This window comes from Uranotaenia lowii, chromosome 1, assembly GCF_029784155.1.
Source record: "Uranotaenia lowii strain MFRU-FL chromosome 1, ASM2978415v1, whole genome shotgun sequence".
Classification (NCBI taxonomy): domain Eukaryota; kingdom Metazoa; phylum Arthropoda; class Insecta; order Diptera; family Culicidae; genus Uranotaenia; species Uranotaenia lowii.
The window spans coordinates 200,860,820-200,880,859 of NC_073691.1; the positions used below are offsets into that span (position 1 = coordinate 200,860,820).

A 20,040-nucleotide genomic window follows, 5' to 3' on the forward strand; every position below is an offset into this window, starting at 1 on the left:
GAATTTTCGTGTTTCCTGAGAACGATGCAGCTGCTCCAGCTCCTCGAGCTCCTCCTCCTCCATGCGGCGCTATTTCTCCTGGCAAATTTGGACTCGCTTCTGAAAGATTTTCCACGTTTCGAGAGGTCTTCTTCCACATGCCCGATGACGTTCTACGCAACGATGTTGATGGCTGTCTTAATGGTATCTCAACAGTCCTCGAGAGGGGCTTTGTCAAGCTCGCCCTCTGCCGCCAGCCCCATTTCAAGCGATTGCGCGTAGTCAGGTAGGACCTCAGGTTGCTTCAGTCGTGCAATATTTAACCGAGGCGTGCGTTGGTTGTTAACTAAAGCTTAGTTCTTTTAGAAATGGGACAGTTACGAATGCCTGTATCTCAAAAACTATTCGTTTGAACGAAATAGTTTCTATGAAGAAAATGAAGGTAATGTTATGATCTTTCATGAAAAAATTTGAAAAAAAATATTTACTGTTTTTTGTTAAGGAAATTTCTACTTTATTTTTGGTATCTCCCATTGGCCGGCGCACACTTTTCTCAGTCATGGTATTGATCAGTTTCTTCAACTTATACTTCGTAAAATCTATATTTTAGGTGGCTTCACCTTCCTTCTTCAATTTCTGATACTTTTCGGTCCAATACTTCTCTTTTAAAAGAAACTGGAAGCATTTCAGTGAATATACAGTTGTTTCGAAATGAACAAATTTGATTATTTTTGATCACATTTTTTAACGTTTTTTTTGGTACCGGTTTAACAGCTTAAGAGCTTTGGAACTATCAAAAAATGGTTGTTTGAGGTTGGGTTTCAATGAGTCATCACTAGGCAACACTTTCAGCTTATCGGAGAAAATTGTTTTGGACATTCCAGCGATCTACCCTTAGTTTTTCGTTTATTGAAAATTAAAAAGGCTGGTATGAGACTTGACTTCCTTGATGACCCTTAACCGTTGTTGCCGATCATGTGCTTCACTCCAATGCTTGATTTGAACTTTGTGGACATTATTGACAGTGTTTGCATACTTATCCACCACAAAAACTCAGTAATTCTTTGAATAATCAACGGTTTTGTCAGCTATCAATTTGATAATGACGAATTTTAAAGGAAACTGTGCAAAATTATTTTTTTCTTTTTCTCTTGCATCGTACATATCTCAAAAACGAGTAAATTTTAAATTTTGAAAAAAATAGGTCGAATAGTAATTTTTACAGGCAACAAAATGATGTCAAAATTTTTAATATCCAATAACTAGTTAACGAGCTATTAGCAAATGAAAGTGTCCCATTTCTAAAAGAACTAAGCTTTAAGCGGAGTTTTGGTCGCATCTTTATCACCACAAAATAGTTGGCGCCTCGACAGGATCTGACGTCGATGCTGTCCGAGAAGTGCCGGCTATCTATCAAAACGTCGTCAAGCTGTGATTAAGTTTGGTACGGTGATCTCCTGGTGTACTTGGGTGGGAGGCGGTGCTGGAAAAAGGTACTACGTACGGCCATTCGTTTGAATGCGGCGAAATCTATAAGTCTTACGTCGTTTTCGTTGGTCAACTCGTGCGCGCCGAACCTTCCAAATGTCGGTTTGAATTCCTCCTTCTGGCCGAACTTAGCGTTAAAATCCCCGATGACGTTCTTGATACGTTTTGGGCAGCGGTAGGATTCACGTTCCAGCTGCGGCCCTTGATTCTCAACCGGCACATTCGTGCGTCGATCAGCAACCACCCGATTACGCGCCTTTTTATCTCCCTCATCACTATAAAAGCTGTCCCAAGCTCATGTTTGTTGCCGCAGCTCTGGTAGACGGCACGACCATCTGGGTACGTTCGTACCGTGGAGCCCTTCCAGCATACCTCCTGCAGTGATACGATGTCGGCGGCTCTTCAATTCGTTGGACAGCACGTGGGTACTGCCCATGAAATTTAGAGATTCCAGGGGCAGTTCCATGTTCCAAGTTTCCATTCGCTGGTCCCTTTTCGTCGCGTGGGTCTTTATCAATTTCCTTCCGAAACTTGTTGGTCATTGTTCGTTGCTTGTATTTTTTGCAGTCACGAGTTCGCAAGTCTTGCAGCTGACCTCACGATCTCTTGTGATGTTGCTGTGTTCGGTCCCGAACAGGACTTTGTTGCACTCCGGCCCTCACATGGAGAACAAACGCGTACGGACCCCCTTACTCAGTTAGCATGCGACCAAAGCATCCACAGGAGTTAGGTACTCGATCTCCGCTATGGTTGCTCACACCCCAGCTAACACCATGGGGAGGTAGAGAATCGGAGTTGTTTTTTTGTTTTAGTTGGTAACCGCAGGTGTTAAATCCCGGTTTACGGATTGTATTCCAAGGCACGGCGAGCCACCGCGTCCCCCCAGTTTGCTACTCTGGGTCCATGGGTACAATGGGAAGACTCATGATATACTCCGTGTATACCCCCTACTCCCTGAACTCCACCTGAGGCCGCAGACCTGGTTCCCACCTCGAACTGTTTGGTACACTATGCTTCAATAGTGGGAGGTCTATTCGCGCTAGTGCGTTCCAAGGCAATACTCATTAACAAGACCACTTTCAGCAAAACCTCTCATCCTAACGACTCGACGCCTGAACTCTCCTCTAACGACTCGACGCCTGAACTCTCCTCTAACGACTCGAGATCCGACCCCTCCTCGCATCGACTCGAGATTTACCTCTCCTCTGCACGATTCGAGGCCCGAATTCTCCTCTAACGACTTGAAATCTGGCCTCTCCTCGTATTGACTCGAGGTGACCACTTGTACCCCTCCTCTTGTTGATTAGGGGGCCTGATCCCTTCTCTTCAGACTCAAGACCCGACGCCTTATCATGAAGACTCGGATTTGCCCACACAAACCTCTCCGACTGAAGGTTTGAGGCCTGACCTCTCCTCTAACGACTCAAGGCCCGACCTCTTATTTTCAGGGTTCGAGGTTTGCCACCTAGCCCGTCGTGTGCATGATCGAGAGCAGCTTATCCTAGACTCGCGGAGAATTGGAGTTGTAAATAAAACAAGATTTGATATGACCACTACCCGAAGGTTGGGTGTATGGGGTCACATTATCTACTATTCGCCAGGCCAATAGGCGATGGAATCGCTGCTGAATTTGGGTGATGGGTTTGCATTGGTGCAAGTGGGACGCAGCTAAAATTTCACCCAACTTTTTTCTTAAGGAGGGAAAGAATAACTTTTCGATTCCATCGCCCATTGGCAGTTACTTGTTTTGAAACATTTCACATGCAAAGTATGCTCTGCCCAAGCGTCAAACTCATTTAAGTCTCTGAGTTTTTCGAACAAAACCAAAAAAAAAAATAGACACAGGTTATCGACGTGAATTGTGTTTGTTCGAAAACAAAAATCCAACAACCGCGAAATTGATTTGACGCAACGTCACCGGCCAGAACGAATTCCTTAATGAGTCGCGGCGGACGAAGACTATATTACCTATAGTCATTCAACCTCGAAATTTATCTACGGTTCATAGTTCCAGGGTTGTAAAATAAGATTTATGATTAACGCCCATATAGTTTATGTACATATGTAGCTCTCTGAAGTCTGAACTGCGCAGGTTGTCGAGGCGTAACCCGAGTGATTTTTTTTTATGTCAACGATTGAAGGTATTGTTCTGCTTGTTGTATACATTTCTTAAATTTCTTTAAAGAATTTAATTCGAATACAGCTGACTCTCGAAAGCCACCGGCAAAATGATCAGCTGATAGCTTTCGGTTAAACTACCAATCTCGAAAACCTGGCTGAGTGTACCGCTCACCTTTACCGGGCAATTGTCGTGCTTGTCTGTAGCTCGAAACCGGTTCCAGATGCCATATCGGAATGAGCTCATACCTATATGCATTACACGATATCCCAGTCATATGGAAGAATGTCATCGATGGTACATAGTTAGTTAGAATGCCGCCGAGCGCCTCGCAGCCACTCACATCATCGACAAGACAAACTCGTTTCAGGCGATTCCCCGTTGACGGGTTCGTGTCCTGGTTAATGAGCTGAACTCGATCGTTCGTTTCCATAAATCACAACCGTGTCCCGGTGTTGGGTGAAGGTTGTTGTCTGAAAATCGATTGCTTGTAATTTTGACGAAAACAAGAGTACCTACATATATCTGGTAAGTGGTCCTCACGCAATTGTTTCTGGTGGGTGATAGAACTCATCAGCTGTCAAAATCGGTGTGGGTCCACGTGTGGTTGTCATAAACAGCGTGAGTGCATTTTGAAATTGAACGGGATCAACTTTGTTCTGATCGGTGATCGTTTATTGAATCTTGTTCTGAACTTTGTTTTTTTTTTCTCTTCTATAGCACGTGGTTTAGTTCTGTCTAAGGAATGGCAGGAATGCGAATAATCTTTTATCTGAAGGGTAAGGACGCCATTTGAAATTCCTGGAAATGAACATATATAATCAAAACAATTATCGAATGGAAAACAACTGCGCTAATTGCTGCTGGTCTTAAACTGCCTAGTTGGAAGTGATCTATTAGCCATTAATGAGTTCTCTCTATAGACTTAAATATATATTAGGGTGGCAGCCAAATGGGTTATGTCGAATTTCGAAAACCGACCAGATTTGTAGATTGGCCCAAATAACTGACCTGTGGAAAATTTCAGCTCTATCGGACTTGATTTAGGGGTGCCTAAAAACGCTCAAACTATCGTTTTTTTCACTCTGAAATGGTCAAAGGGGAGACCAAAGGAAAATCAAAAATCAAAATTTTAATTTTGATGCCAAATGACTTAAAAATGCATCAAACGTCGAGATCTGATGTTTTCTCGAAAGAATATATGTATTTTCTCTTCTTTGTTGATTTTTGAATTTTTTTACAAAAAAGATGATGATTTTTGGCAAAAAAATTGTTTCAGGATAACACCATATTTTGAAGTTTCAGGCATTTATGAGTCATTTGGCATCGAAATTAAAATTTCGTTTTTTTCGACTTCCTTTGGTCCCGCCTTTAGTAATTTTTTAGGGTAAAAAAACCTCTAAACATGAAATTCTCCCATACATCCATTGCCACCCTACTTATATAGACTATACAGGCTCTAACTGGTCGATGACTGGCAATTTTTCTTTCGTTATTCACAGTTTCCTACAGAACTGTTGTGCACGTGTTTCATCAGAATATTGAAAATTTGACATTTAGAAGTTGAAAGTATTGCGATTAAAACGCTGGAACCTTTCATAAAGACTAATTATTGATAGTTTTCACACTCACAAATGTCCCCTCAAAGTTTGATTTGGAGCAGTAAGTTTTAAGCAAGAACACGTTTGAGTGTGTTGATTGGTAGTTTATTACAGACTAACTTACATTTTTTTTTCTTTTTCTCGGGATTTTCATCCCGAAGGATGATTCATCCCTCACTAACTTATAGTTAAACCCTAACAGTTTGTGTTGGGAGGAGGCCCACCCTACGACACAGTCATCAACCATCATCATCAATGGAGCTCATCGACTGACGGACTGTCAGAAGCCTGATGCTCCTAAAACGGAAGTGAGAATAAGAAGCCATAGAAAAGTAATCTTTTATAATTTTCCGCCAAAGTCTTAACACGCTATTTTTATATCCACGAAAAGTAATAAAGTTTTTAGTATTGTTGTGTACGACGCGGCCTTTTAATTACGTATCACAACAAAGTGGCGACGAGGTTCGTAGTACTTTCGCGAATTGCCAAAAAAACTTGCCGGGAAACCGTTTTGGACAGATAGTGGTTTGGAGGTTAGGTACCATGCCCGACCCGTTCCAGCATCAGCCAAACACCGGGGAACAGACGAGTTCCAGTCTGTTGCTCCAGATCCTGTCACAACAGCAGCAGCTTATGGCAAAACTGTCCGACCAGGTATCAGCGACGCACCGAGCAATTTCGGAGTTAAACAGAGACGAAATAGCTCTTGACTCGCTCTCTAGCAACATCACGGAATTCACCTATGACCCGGAACACGGTAACACCTTCGACGCCTGGTTTTCAAGGTACGAGGACCTTTTCGACAAGGACGCCGGGAAGTTGGACGATTCAGCGAAGGTCAGACTACTCATGCGAAAATTGAACCCGGCCGCACATGATCGGTTCACGAGCTTCATCTTACCGCAGCTTTCGAGGGATCTCAAATTCAGCGAAGCTATCGAAAAGCTCACATCCATCTTCGGTTCGCCCGTATCCACATTCCATCGCAGGTACCAATGCCTGCAGACCATCAAGGAAGACGGCGAAGACTTTGTTTCCTACTCCTGCAAGGTAAACAAAGCATGCGTGGATGCGAAGATCAGGGAGATGACCGACGAACAATTTAAGTGTTTGATCTTTGTCAGCGGATTGAAGTCGCATAGAGATTCCGACATCCGTATGCGCTTAATCAACAAGATCACCGACACCGTGGATATTACTCTGCAAAAGGTGGTTGAAGAGTGCAAAAGTTTAGAAAACCTTAAACAGGACAACAGTTTGGTTGAAAAACAACATTCAGCAACATCAGTGAACGCAGTTCAGCAACATAGTTTTTCCAAACCAAACTATAAACAACCCTCATCCAAGTCTACAGCAAACAACCACCCAAAAACCCCCTGCTGGTCATGCGGGGGAATGCACTTCAACCGAGATTGCCCGTACCGAGAGCATCAGTGCCGTGATTGCCGGAAGAAGGGGCACAAGGAGGGGTATTGTACCTGCTTCCTCAAAAAGACCCCCGGGAAGAAGAAGTTTCAACCGAAAAACAAAACATGCAAAGTTGTTTCGGTGAAAAGCGTGAACCAGCGGAGCAAGTATGCGGAAGTTCTGATCAACAACTGTCCAGTCCGGTTGCAGATAGATTCGGCGTCCGATATTACTATTATTTCGGACACAAACTGGCGACAACTCGGACAACCGCTGGGACAAGCACCGTGCGACGCGAGAACAGCTTCCGGAGAACCACTCGATCTCGCTCTGGAGTTCTGGGCCGAGGCACAAATCGGCGGCGTGACAAAATCAGGTTTGTGTCGTGTTGCTTCTGGTAATCTTGATCTGAATATTTTAGGCTCAGATTGGTTAGACCTTTTCGGCTTGTGGGACGTACCAATAAGTGCTTACTGCAACCAAGTAAACACGACATCGCAATCATCCAAGCACTTTTGGCAAACGAAATTCCCAAAGGTTTTCACCGAGAGTATGGGCCTGTGTACCAAGGTTAAGGCTCAACTGACGCTAAAGGGCAACCCGAAACCAGTATTCCGTCCTAAGCGTCCGGTTTCGTACAGCATGCAGGCTGCAGTCGAAGACGAACTTCATCGGCTCGAAAGTCTGGGCATCCTCCAAGCAGTCGACCATTCGGACTGGGCGGCACCAATAGTGGCAGTGCGGAAATTGACTGGCAAAATCCGTAGGGGAGAATGAGGATACTTGATTCCTTAGTTATATCTCGATACTGGAATGTCTTACAAAGATCAAATGTTCTAGAAAAATGTGCCAAAATGAGCAAAATAACAATGCTTGTAGTTTAAAAAATTTTAACAATATAATTGTTTGAGTAATTGAACTCTGTTTAAAAAATTTCACAAAATGTAACTTGAAGATCTTTTTTCATTCCTTTAAAATGTTCCTTACATGGGGAAATTATGAAAAAAATATTTGTTCCAATGTATCAATCGTTCGAGCGTAAAATGAACTTCATAATGCCATATTTTCAAAGTAATGGAAAACTCTCAATTTTTTTCAGAAAAAGTTTTCTAAAATGTTGATTATGGGTACAATTGATCCCCTAGAGTTGGGTACAATTGATCCCCCTTCCAAACGGCATATTCTTCTTCTGAATTGATTGTTATGATTGCTGATTACGAAATTACTAATATTTATACAAAAACTAATATTTATCAAACAATTGACTAAAGAAAAGAGCAAAAATAATTAATTTTCTCTTAATTATAAAAAATAGCGCCATTAAGTATGCAATGTTATTAGCGTTGAGACAAAGTTATAGAATTTTCTTCTTATGTCTGCTATAAATTGTGAAATGAGAACAAACATAACCAAAATAGTAAATTAACATACTATCTTGGGGTTTTGTTAGATTTTTATACAAGGATTAGGGCTTCCTGAATAAAAGATCAAGTCTCCTTCAATAGAGGATCAAGTCTCCCCTAACTTCAGAAAAATCGCATTTTTTTTACTCCCACGAAAATGCTTCTAGTTCATCAACGGGTTCAAGTATCGTTGTAATTTTTGGAGCATAGAAACTTGAAGTTACAAGCTGTCAGAAAATGTCAAAGACGGCGAGTTGCTAAATTTTTCCAAAAAGATATGGTGAAAATAAGAAAAGGGGATCAAGTATCCCCACTCTCCCCTATATGTGCTGACTTTTCGACGGGTTTGAACGCCGTTCTCGAACCCAATCAGTACCCGTTGCCGCGCCCGGAAGACATCTTGGCTAAAATGTCCGGATGCAAGTTCTTCAGCCACATCGATTTGTCAGACGCGTATCTGCAGGTCGAGGTGGACCAGCGGGACCAACAATTGCTCACCATCAATAGCCATCTCGGATTGTTCCGGTATACCCGGCTGAGTCCTGGAGTGAAATCGGCTCCCGGTGCGTTCCAGAAAATAATCGACCCCATAATTGCCAACTTGGAACTCTGCTGCGGTTATCTCGACGATCTGATTGTAGGTGGACGAACCGTGGAGGAGCACAACCGCAATGTGGACCGTATTTTGGGCAAACTGGAGGAATTTGGATTCACTGTGCGCATCGAAAAGTGTAATTTCAATATGCGCCAAGTGAAGTACCTCGGACAGATCTTAGACGGAGATGGTATCCGTCCCGACCCGGACAAAACTGCAGCGATTGCTTCTATGCCCGCTCCCCACGATGTACCCACTCTTCGTTCTTACCTTGGGGCCGTAAATTACTACGCCAAGTATGTCCCCGAAATGCGCAAGTTACGGTACCCAATGGATCAACTGTTGAAAACCGGAACGCCGTGGGAATGGTCCCATGAATGTCAACAAGCGTTTAACCGGTTCCGAGAAATTCTTCAATCGCCGCTGGCACTCATGCACTACAATCCAGACCTGGAAATCGTCGTGTCGGCGGATGCATCGCAGTACGGAATAGGAGCCCGAATCGCACACAAATTGCCAGATGGTCATGTTAAGGCAATTTGTCACGCTTGTCGCAGTCTCACCCCAGCAGAATCCAACTATAGCCAAATCGAAAAAGAAGGCCTTGCCTTAGTTTTCGCCGTTACCCGTTTCCACCGGATCATCTTCGGAAGACGGTTCACCTTGGAAACCGACCACAAACCACTTCTGTCCATCTTCGGTTCCAAACAAGGCATTCCTACGTACACGGCGAATCGGCTACAACGGTGGGCACTAACCTTACTCTTGTATGATTTCAGCATCACGTACATCAATACAGATAGCTTCGGGTATGCCGATATTCTCTCCAGGCTGATTAACAAGCACACTCAGCCAAATGAGGATTACGTGATTGCATCCATCGAGTTGGAAGATTCTATGAATGAAATCGTCAAGCAATCTCTAGAATTTCTTCCAATCACATTCAAGGTAGTGCAGCGAGAAACACGATGCGACGAAATTCTGCAGGAGGTTTTCAAGTTTGTGCAGCAAGGTTGGCCATCGAATACATCTGACATTTGCTCAAACTTACAACCATTTGTACAACGTCGAGCGAGTCTTTCCAACGTTGGGCAATGTCTTATGTACGGAGAGCGTCTAGTGATTCCAACCAAGCTGCAACCTAAAGTGCTTCAACTGCTACACAAGGGGCACCCTGGCATCGAGCGAATGAGGTCAGTCGCCAGAAACTATGTTTACTGGCCAGAGATCGACGATCAAATAGCACAACGAGTCAAGTCTTGCATCGAGTGCTCTAAAGCAGCCAAAACCAACATCAAAACGAATCTGCAAAGTTGGCCAGCACCTGAGCGACCGTGGCAGCGCATTCATGCTGACTTTGCTGGCCCCGTCGATGGAAATTTTTTCTCGATCGTGGTAGATTCGTACAGCAAGTGGCCCGAGGTTATGCCGACGAAACGAATCTCTACCGCTGCGACACTCAACATGTTTCGAGAAATCTTCGCCCGGCATGGTATGCCGGAAACACTAGTGACCGACAACGGAACCCAGTTTACTAGTGAATGCTTCGAACGCTACTGTGAGTCCAACGGTATTTTGCATCTGCGTACTCCACCATACCACCCACAGTCAAATGGGCTCGCCGAACGGTTCGTCGATACATTCAAGCGAGGAATGAAGAAAATAACAACGGGGGGAGAGGCCCTTCGTGAAGCTATCGACACCTTCCTCCTGTGTTACCGTTCTACCCCGTGTCGTAGCGCACCTTCTGGTAAATCGCCTGCAGAGCTGTTGGTAGGCACGAAGCTGCGTACCGCACTGGACTTGTTAAAACCTTCTGCACCACCAACACAGTCCAACCATGCTGCACAGGAGGCTCAATTTAATCGGAAGCATGGCACAAAGTCGATCAACTACGATGCCGGGGATTTGGTCTGGGCAAAACAACATCGAAACAATGCCTGGACATGGGAAGCTGGCCGAGTCATCGAGCGTGTTGGCCATGTCTTATACAACATCTGGCTGACGGATGGCCAGAACCTAGTGCGCTCACACTGCAACCAACTTCGTAAGCGATACTCTTCAGACCAGCCCGACCAACAACAATCTTCGGATTCAGTTCGCCTACCACTTGACATTCTTTTGGGTTCCTGCGGAATGAATCGAGCTGAACCCGAATCCACAACACCTGCGCCGGAAAAAGGTTTATTTTCGGGAATCATCCAGCCAACCGGAAATGGATCACTGTCAGCTGTTCAGCCACCAGGTGTACGTCGTCGTCGTTCTACAATTCCCCAAAACGCTACTACTCAGCCAGAACAAGTGCAGCCTCGCCTCTCTTCTCGTGTGAAAAGAGCACCCGTGAGGTATGCACCGTATCAGTTTTATTGAAGGGGGAGATGTTGGGAGGAGGCCCACCCTACGACACAGTCATCAACCATCATCATCAATGGAGCTCATCGACTGACGGACTGTCAGAAGCCTGATGCTCCTAAAACGGAAGTGAGAATAAGAAGCCATAGAAAAGTAATCTTTTATAATTGTCCGCCAAAGTCTTAACACGCTATTTTTATATCCACGAAAAGTAATAAAGTTTTTAGTATTGTTGTGTACGACGCGGCCTTTTAATTACGTATCACAACAGTTTGTTATATATTTAATTACATAGCAACTAAGGTTGCTAAGCTACCTAGGTACTAATAACTGAATACAGTAGATTGCTACGATTTCAACCAATTTGATGGAATATCAAATGGATAAATTTTCATTAAAAAATCACTCGAGGTGTAGGTAGGTACTGATTTAGGGCGGACACTTTGTAGATCAGGAAGACTCTGTCGAAAAAATTTCCGAACAGTGGACACGATCAAATTTTTGTGCACCCAAAATAAAAAAAAGGTAAAATTCACCAAAACAAAAGGTAACGTTTGACCGTTATCTTAAAAATCACATTGTAAATGTTGACAAACCGAATGATTAACGATTGAAAACGTTTCCGGGGTTAAATCGCAAGTACCACAACATCAATCAAAACCTCAAAGATCAGATTTATGTTGACGTAAATATTGTAGAGCTTTTCATTTCTTCCGAGATCCATCGTCGTTTACCATCTCTCTGCACTAGATCCGGGAGTTAGGGTTTTCAATGTAAGCAGACACTTGAAGATTGGCCACGCTCGGAGGGGAAAAGCCTTACCCCATGAGATCCTAGGATTTGGGTTTCGATGTTTCGACGAAACGAGTGTTGCACTGCACGTTCTGTGATCGTTTATTACGAAGCCCCGTAAATAAGCTTGCGGTTTTGCTTAGGCCTACCTATACATTCCGTGAACCAAAATCGAAGCACCTCACCTGTGTTGATGCTTTCACTCTTGCTGCAGTTTATTTGTAAATATGTACTTATTGTCATTGAATATTACGAAAGACTGTGCCTTTTTTTATAGATACCGTCGTTCGCCAGACTTCAAAACCAAACAAAATTTCAAGACGATCAAGCACTGATGAAATCGTCGATCATCACCATGTACATGAACTGTCATTACGATTTGGATTTTCCTTTTCAAAGTGTTTATGGCCCTTGAAGTTAACTAACAATTTTGTTGTTGCCCGATGTTATCTGTGTGGTGAGCTAAAAAAAAATACAGAAACAACAAGAGATGTCATCGTTATTTTGTGTGTAAGCAAAGATTGCGGCTTTTCGTATCCGCAGTCAACGCATCACATAAATAATTTGCTCGCGCCATCTACGAATGGCAGGCAGCGCACTTAAAAAAGAACGTTTATTGTTCGCCGTTTGTCGCGCTCGGAGAAGTTTAACCGACCGCGATTATGAGAAATCTTGATTGAAGCGATTGACATCACAATTAGCAGAAGAACATGAATGCCAATGATCAGGTAGATTGTATCTGTGATTGTATATCCAAGTTTAGCGTCCATTCATGCCTTTTTGATAACTCGAATGGCAAAGAACTTAGAATAAACGTATCAACCACGATGTACGTTTTTAGCCCGAAACTCTCAGGCTCATTGTAGTATCTTAAATCATAGTAGCCTTTTAAAATATTTTTGGCAGCGTAAAAATAAACATTCTTGTTTCAACTATTAGCAAGTCTAGACGTCATGAAGCTTCTCTAGAAGATAGAAACTAGTCCTGTTTTCCCGATACTACATTGGCTAAGAGGATAAAGAACCTTTGCGTTGGGTAAGAGGAAAAGGGTTCAGGTATGTTATTCTTAAGATTCATTTTCTCGGAAGTTAGAGCAAAATTAGAAACAAATCAGTCGCTTAAATGCGAATCGAAAGTCTGGTTTCGTTCTGCAAATAGACTGATTCTATTAATTCTGCCGAAAAGCAGGTGGAAAACTATTATAAAAGTTTGTCTTTGTAGATGAGTTCAGAAGTAGAAATGGATCTGGCATTTAAACGCGCAATGAGAAGACTGATTCCATTCTGCTGAAAAGCAGATGAAAAACTATTTTCGAGAAAATAGAAATTGATCAGGTGCTTAAATGCACATTTAGGAGCTTTTTTTTCAAGGGAGTTTAACAACTACGGTCATTCTTCCCTAAACATTTAGGAGCCTTATTCCATGCTGCTAATAAGGCAGGTAAAGCATTGAGATATGAACTAGTCGCTTAAAAGCGGAGATGAAAGTCTGGTATCATTCAACAATTGGTAAAGGAAGTTCGCTAAAATAAACATTCTTGTTTCAACTATTAGCAAGTGTAGACGTCAGAAGATAGAAACTAGTCCTGTTTTCCCGATACTACACTCATCATGTTCTAGTTTCCATGTACATATGTAGGTACTAATTCCTGTAAAACTCATCGATTTCGTTTCTTCTTTCTCCCGTTCTAGACTGCTCGACCTTGAATCCAGCGTGTATCCGGTGCAACGAACGCGGCTGCGTCAAGTGCTCCGAATTGCTGCGGATCGATACTCGTGAATGTCTAGATGATTGTCCCAGTGGTTACGTGGGACAGTGGTCGACATCGTCGGAATTCATGGGCCGCGTATGCTATCCGGTGGGATTGTCTGGATCCTTCATGGCTACCGTGGTTGGCATAGCTGTTGGGGCCGTGGTTTGTCTGGTGCTCATAGTTGGAGCCATGGCCGTAATAAGACGGAAGCAGAAGCGCAAAAAGTACCGCGAAACCTTCATCGATGACAATATTGACCGGTTGGAATTCTACAAACAGCTAGATGAGCTGAGACCTCAAGCGGAGTATTTTTTGCAGATGTTAAACGACACTAGGCGGCAAATCAGAAAGCTTCATCTAGCGGGTGACAGCTCAGGGGCTGCCACCTATCATCCGGTAGTCCGGGACCTAGCTAAAATCCTAATACTGCTCAACAAACCGGTCGAGCTCATCAGTTGTCCTCCTCACGATTGGCAACGTTTGTACGTGTGGGCAGAAAAAGTCCTCGATCGCTATAAACCCGAACTGACCCAGTTGATCGAGTTCCTCCAGCAGCCATCGATACCGCCATCGACCTCGGATCCCCGACTCGGGACCAGTGAACATTCCACCTTCAAGGCCAAGTTCAGCACCATGCTGTGTGATGATCATTCGCCTACGCTCAGTGCCAAAAACCAGCGCAACTTGCTGCAACCGGAATCGGCAAGTCTCGGAGGCCATCAGGAGCCGCAGAACCAGCAGAATCATTTTCTGGGTTCTCTGATCAGTCTACACGAATTTGATGAGCGATCGAGTTCATCGCACCACGATACCAGTGGCAATAGCAGTAATCCCTTCGGGGATACCTTCGATCACGTCCGGTCGTACCTTTCGACGTCGGGGATCAACGATAGTTCCCTCTGGTTGCAGGACGAATTTTTCAAACTCGGGTTTCGACCGCAGGACGAAATTACCACCGAGCTCTGAATGACGAATCGTGTTCCCCGGGTTGGGACGATCTATACATAGTCTTTACGTTTTGATGTACCTATTGTAAATAGACAAGTATTGACTTCAGCGTACGATATAATATATCCCCGTTGCAAATGATTCAATCACACGAAACTAGTCAAAGTAAAAAATACATAGTTGTAATGTGTTTTGTTCAGTATATTGAGCTTCCCAGTTTATTTTTGGTGGTTAGTGAAGCAATTGTATCATACCAGTAAAGTATGCCGGAAAATTGCGGACGCTTTGTAAAATATTCCAAACCACCTAGTGAGAAACAGTAGTTTATACCATTTATTTTACGATAGTAATAATCTATTTAACGGACAATTTTCTTGATGATAAGAGTCTAAAACGAACCTTACCTTCCATAAGTGCAAATCTGTACCGAAACAGACAACTATAAGACATCGAATCAATAAATTCCGCGAAATTATAATAGTCTCGTTTAATGTGTTTGAAAGAAAATCCCTATTTTTTCTGCTTATCTAACCTTACAAAGTTTTTCCCCTCTCTCTCTCAGGGTACACATACTATTCAGGGATTAAAATTTAAAGTCATTACACGTCCTAAACTCAAATATTTTTCTAAAATGTATTCATTGATCAAATGAAACCAAGTTGTTGCTTCACTAGTGGCGCAATGGGGCGTAATCCCAGGATGGGACGGTATCCCGGTTCCGGGGGCAATGCCCTTTACTTAGAGCGATCACTTCAGAAGAAACATTGAAACGCTACACACCATACCAGTTGCATTACTAAAGTGTGATAGTGAACCACAGAGTCTGATAAATCCGTGTTAAAAGGATTATCATACGACCAGGTGAGAAGTGACCGCCGCCCCGGAACCCGTACCGTTGGAAGATACCCTAATGCCCTTGCTTTCTACCCCATTGCGCCAACAGGACCCCTTTTTCTTTGTCTCGTATGAAGTTTGCTGTTCGGAGGACGAGAAGCACGTGCAGTTGAGGCCGATAATTGCCGAAAAAGCACCGTTATTGCTGCTTACCGAAGCGACCGACTGTCCCTAAGTATCCGAATACGACGATCCGTTCAACTACCAGGACGCCGGCATCAGGAACTGGGAGTCAGGGCAGTGCTGAAGTCCCCCGGAGCAGAAGCTGACCGTCAAGAGCCGAGCAGCCCGTCGCTCAGCAGGAAGTCTTGGAGTTCGTGAGACCAACAGTAGCGAGGTAGGAGTTAAAAAGCCCATTATAAAGATAGATTCGAAAGTGGGAGTGGGCACAGTAGTTTGTCGACCAATAAAGTGTGGAAAGTTCGTCTCTTCAAGACTCAGTGTTTCCTTTCGCTAGCTATTTCGCGGATATTGCCGACCCTGAGGCATTTTGAGGGGGGTTCTCGGTGATGCTGGGCAGGCTAACTCACCCTTAGGTTATAGTGCGACGTACCAGACAGCTCGGCATACGCAGAAGGTAGAGTCTTATCTTTGTATGCTTTACTGCCAGGATTGGACGCACACTACTCAGATTCTGTTACCTAACGCAATTTTTGATCATTTTCGCACAAGATTTTGTTGAAATGAAAGTATGCTACTCTGGGTCCATGGGTGCAATTGGACGACTCATGGTACTAAGTACCCCTACGCCATAAAGTTCACCTGAGGTCCTGGTCATAATTCCCATCCGGACCTGCATCGAAGGCTGTACCCGAGATGGGAGACCAAGTCCGCGCTTAAGCGCTCATCGGCTAACTCAATTTCGAGTAAAACTCCAGCATATATACCCTGCCTTGCCTCTTGTTACGACTCAAGACTAAGGACCTCTCCTCTGACGACTCAAGGTCCGTAGTTCGAGGCTCGCTTGGTTTGCACGACTATCGTGCGCTACGCCTCTGTTCGAGACCACTGCAAGAGGCCAATGACCTCTTGGCTCCGCTTGGTTCGGCTCGAGGCCCTCTCCTTTTTGCCCGCCCGTGTGCCGAATCGACAGCAGCTTATCTTGGATACGCACTTGTCACAGCACACGTCCGGGGCTTTACGAAACTACTCGGATGATTCCCGACGAACACGTCATTCTACACCGACTCGAGTGACTCACCCGCCGACGACGTGAAGTCACCCTGCGACGTAAATACTCTTCCCCCTACGAGTTCGACTGCGAAGAAGGTCAAGTCCCCGCTGCTTCCCTCGTAGGGAGCACGTTCTACTCAGATACTCCGCGGCGGTGGAGGTATCCTACACACAGAAGTGCGACGTACCAGACAGCTCGGCATACGCAGAAGGTAGGGTCTTATCTTTGTATGCTTTACTGCCAGGATTGGACGCACACTACTCAGATTCTCCCCGACGAAGGAGTAATCGAACACCGGTCGCGGACTGGTGCTGGTTCCAAGTCATGATTCGGGTGAACCAATCGCTGACCACGCGCCAAATATTGGCACCCTCACACATCCTCTGCACGATGTTGTCGGCTCTCGTGTCTGATTCGCAGGCGGCAAGCATGTTAGTGCGTACCCCTTCGAACCTCGGACAGTTGAACATTACGTGCTCTGGTGTTTCTACGATGTCTCCGCAGGTTGGGCAGAATGGCGAGGTCACGTGTCCAAACCGATGGCGGTACTGCATGAAGCATCCGTGACCAATCAGGAACTGTGTCATGCAGAAATCCACCTCTCCATGTCTCCGGTCCATCCAGGATCCGACGTTAGGGATCAAGCGATGGGTTCACGGCCACGTTCCGAGCTATCCCACTGGTGCTGCCAGTTGGACATGGAGGTCTCGGGCATGTGCCTGCGCTCGTAGCAGAAGATATCTTCCTCTCGCAAGACCGAGATGGGCATGACCCCCACCACAACATCAGCAGTTACCGAGGACACCGTTCGGTATGCGCTGATTAGAGCTTTTGCAGGTTACACTGCCTGCTCAAGGCTTCCTTCCAGGCTGCTGCTCCGTACCGCATAATGGACGAGGTCACACTCGCCAGGACCTTCTATCTGCTGCAGCGGATCGCCGCGTTATTCGACATGGCCCGTGAGAGGGCTGCTGTCGGCTTTGCCGCTCTTTTACAGGCGTAGGCGATATGGGCCGTAAAGCTCAGCCGCTTGGATTCGATTGCGCACGATCCAGCTGCAATCGTTCCTGATTGTGCTGAAATCAGGTTGGTGATCAGCACCATCTCGGTCTTGCGGTGAGCTAGACGCGAGAAAATCGAACTGTTTATCGGATAGGCCGTTCGCACTTTCGGTGTAGAGCTGGATCCTGCTCTGTACCACCTTCTCTAACACCTTTCCAGCAGTATCCAGGAGACATATCGGGCGATATGCTGATGGGTCACCTGGTGGTTTGCCCGGTTGCCTGTTGCAGTGACGACCAGAACATTTCACGATGTTCCATGAGTACGGCCTTCACTGCTACATTAGGGATGCCATCCGGACCCGGAGCTTTGTTCAACTGAAGAGACTTAGCGATGTCGCGCAGTTCCTCCAGCGAAAACTGCTCCTTCTCACTCGTATCCCAGTCGTATGGGACCCTCGGCCATGTAACTTCCCCGTGCTGTGGGAACAGCTCGTTGACGATCTCTCGCAGTTTGTTCGGACACGATTCCTGTGGCGCACCACCACTCAGCGTCTTGGACATGACAATCCTGCAATCGATGAGATGAACCACAACACACGTATGGTTATGGTTAGAGTGCCCCATATGACCCAACTGTTTGTTATGCGCTACAGGCTAAAATTGATCCTAGGCCTAGTACAAGATCTCATGCCAAATCGGATCACGAGAAGGGGTCGAACAGGAAAAGCCAGATTTTCATAAATAACTATGGTTTCGTTCGGTCGATTTCTTTTGCAAGTTATGACAAATATTTCATATAAGTGCATTCTAGAATTGCTTGAATTTCAGCTTGGAATACTGTTGGCCAGTATCCCATAAGAACTGGAATTCCGATTCTAGGTCCGAACACCTCTGTCCCAGTTCTTTAATCCGGTCATCGGCAACATCGAGCCCGAAACCCGTCGACTTAAAAAAGGGTGATTTTGAATCTTTTTCCGTTTTTAAGAACGTTAAGTGTCGTGTCCTGTAATCGTTGTGTGTTAATTGGTTTATTTCACTCATTACAAATATCAATGTTGTTAATAAAAAAAATCTAGCTAAAGACTCACCTGTATAGTTTGATGTCTGAACTCCAGCCGGCCGTGAGATTTGTGTTGGCTCATAAACGAAGTTGGTGGTTTTGTACCCGGTGTGTTCTCATAAATTCTATATTACCGTGAACGGCCCTAATTCTGCGCAGTCCCAAACTCTGCGCATTTTCATATTCAAACAGAAATATTTCAAGATGTGATGAACAAAATATTCATGAAAGAAGCTGAATCTCTTCAGTTACTGTTTATCTTCAAAATGCTTCCAATTATTTTGAAAACTGATGAATTGTTCGCGAGAAATTGAATAAATCAAAATAAATGTAGGAAGCAAACGTTGAAAAATGGCCGGCGTTAGCAGTACAGCTTAAGCGTTAGGAAAACGAAAAGATCAAATGAAACTGTTTTAAACAGAATTTTCTCATTGGAAATGCCTTAAAGTGAAAGATAAAATCATTCTGAACATGACTGCCAAAGAAAATTTTAGATAAAAATGATTTTTCAAATCAAAACAATGATTTAAGCAATGCGCAGAATTTGACACCATTTGTTTACTATGTTCCTATTGCGCAGAATGAAAAGCACCGGAGAGAACTGATGTTTAAGTTGCAAGGAATTGAATGCAGGGAGTTAGGAGACGTTTAATTACAGTTTTCTAATAAGTTTTATGAAGATAGGGTATCCGTAAAGTTGTTGAGAGTTTCTTAGGAATCCCTTCGAATCTACATGTTTTGTTGACAAAAAATAGAAAATCTTGATTTCCGTTCTCTATCGTGTTCGCGTGTTTATCGTTCAGTTCCAACTGTACAGACTGTTCCGACATACACAAGCGGTTCCGGCGGGCCGCGGAATCGTCCCAGCTGGGGGAACTACGCGAAGCTTCTCTCGATTCACCCGCTTACTCGCACTCGTTAACTAACTGATACTGACTGATAGTAAGCCAAATGAAGCAGCGCGTAGTTCCCCCAGCTGGGGCGATTTTGTGACCCGCCGGAACTGCTTCTGTATGTCGGAATAGTCTGCACTGCACACCAACGAAACAAGTTAGTTTGACCAGATCCGGCGAACAACATGATCGGTCAACAAATATTTGGTAAGCGAGCTGCAGGAAAAAAGCATCTGTAAGAAATAGTGAAAAAAAGTGTCACATAAGCTTCAAAGATCCAAGGCTTGAATTTGCCCTTTTTCATATTTTGCAATTTGCAATAGCGTTAAACATGCTTTTTAATATATTTTAAGTAAATTAAATGTTGGTCTTATCAGTACGGAGTGGTATATTGGTTTTATTTGGGTGCGCAGAATATGGGACATATGCGCAGAATTAGGAACAAATAGAAAATAGTGCGCAGAATAAGGGCCACTTGCATTTTTCCCAAATGTTGTAAATAATCCACATTTTTGTTCCAAAATCGAGCTCTGATTATTTTTGCCGTTAAGTTTGTTAGTTAGCCCAACTGTACACAA

The 20,040-nt window shown here is 44.3% G+C and overlaps 1 protein-coding gene across 7 annotated transcripts in view; it reads left to right on the forward strand.

Annotated features, from left to right (window-relative positions):
* The window catches only part of LOC129744084 (uncharacterized), an 82,570-nt gene extending 67,670 nt beyond the window's left edge, over positions 1-14,900 (forward strand). For all 7 annotated transcript variants that reach the window (XM_055736451.1, XM_055736458.1, XM_055736463.1 and 4 more), the window contains exon 3: positions 13,428-14,900. In XM_055736451.1, the coding sequence (XP_055592426.1) occupies positions 13,428-14,455 (1,028 nt within the window). In that variant the 3' untranslated portion in view covers positions 14,456-14,900. The remainder of the gene's footprint in view (positions 1-13,427) is intronic.
* Positions 14,901-20,040: the final 5,140 nt, after the last annotated feature.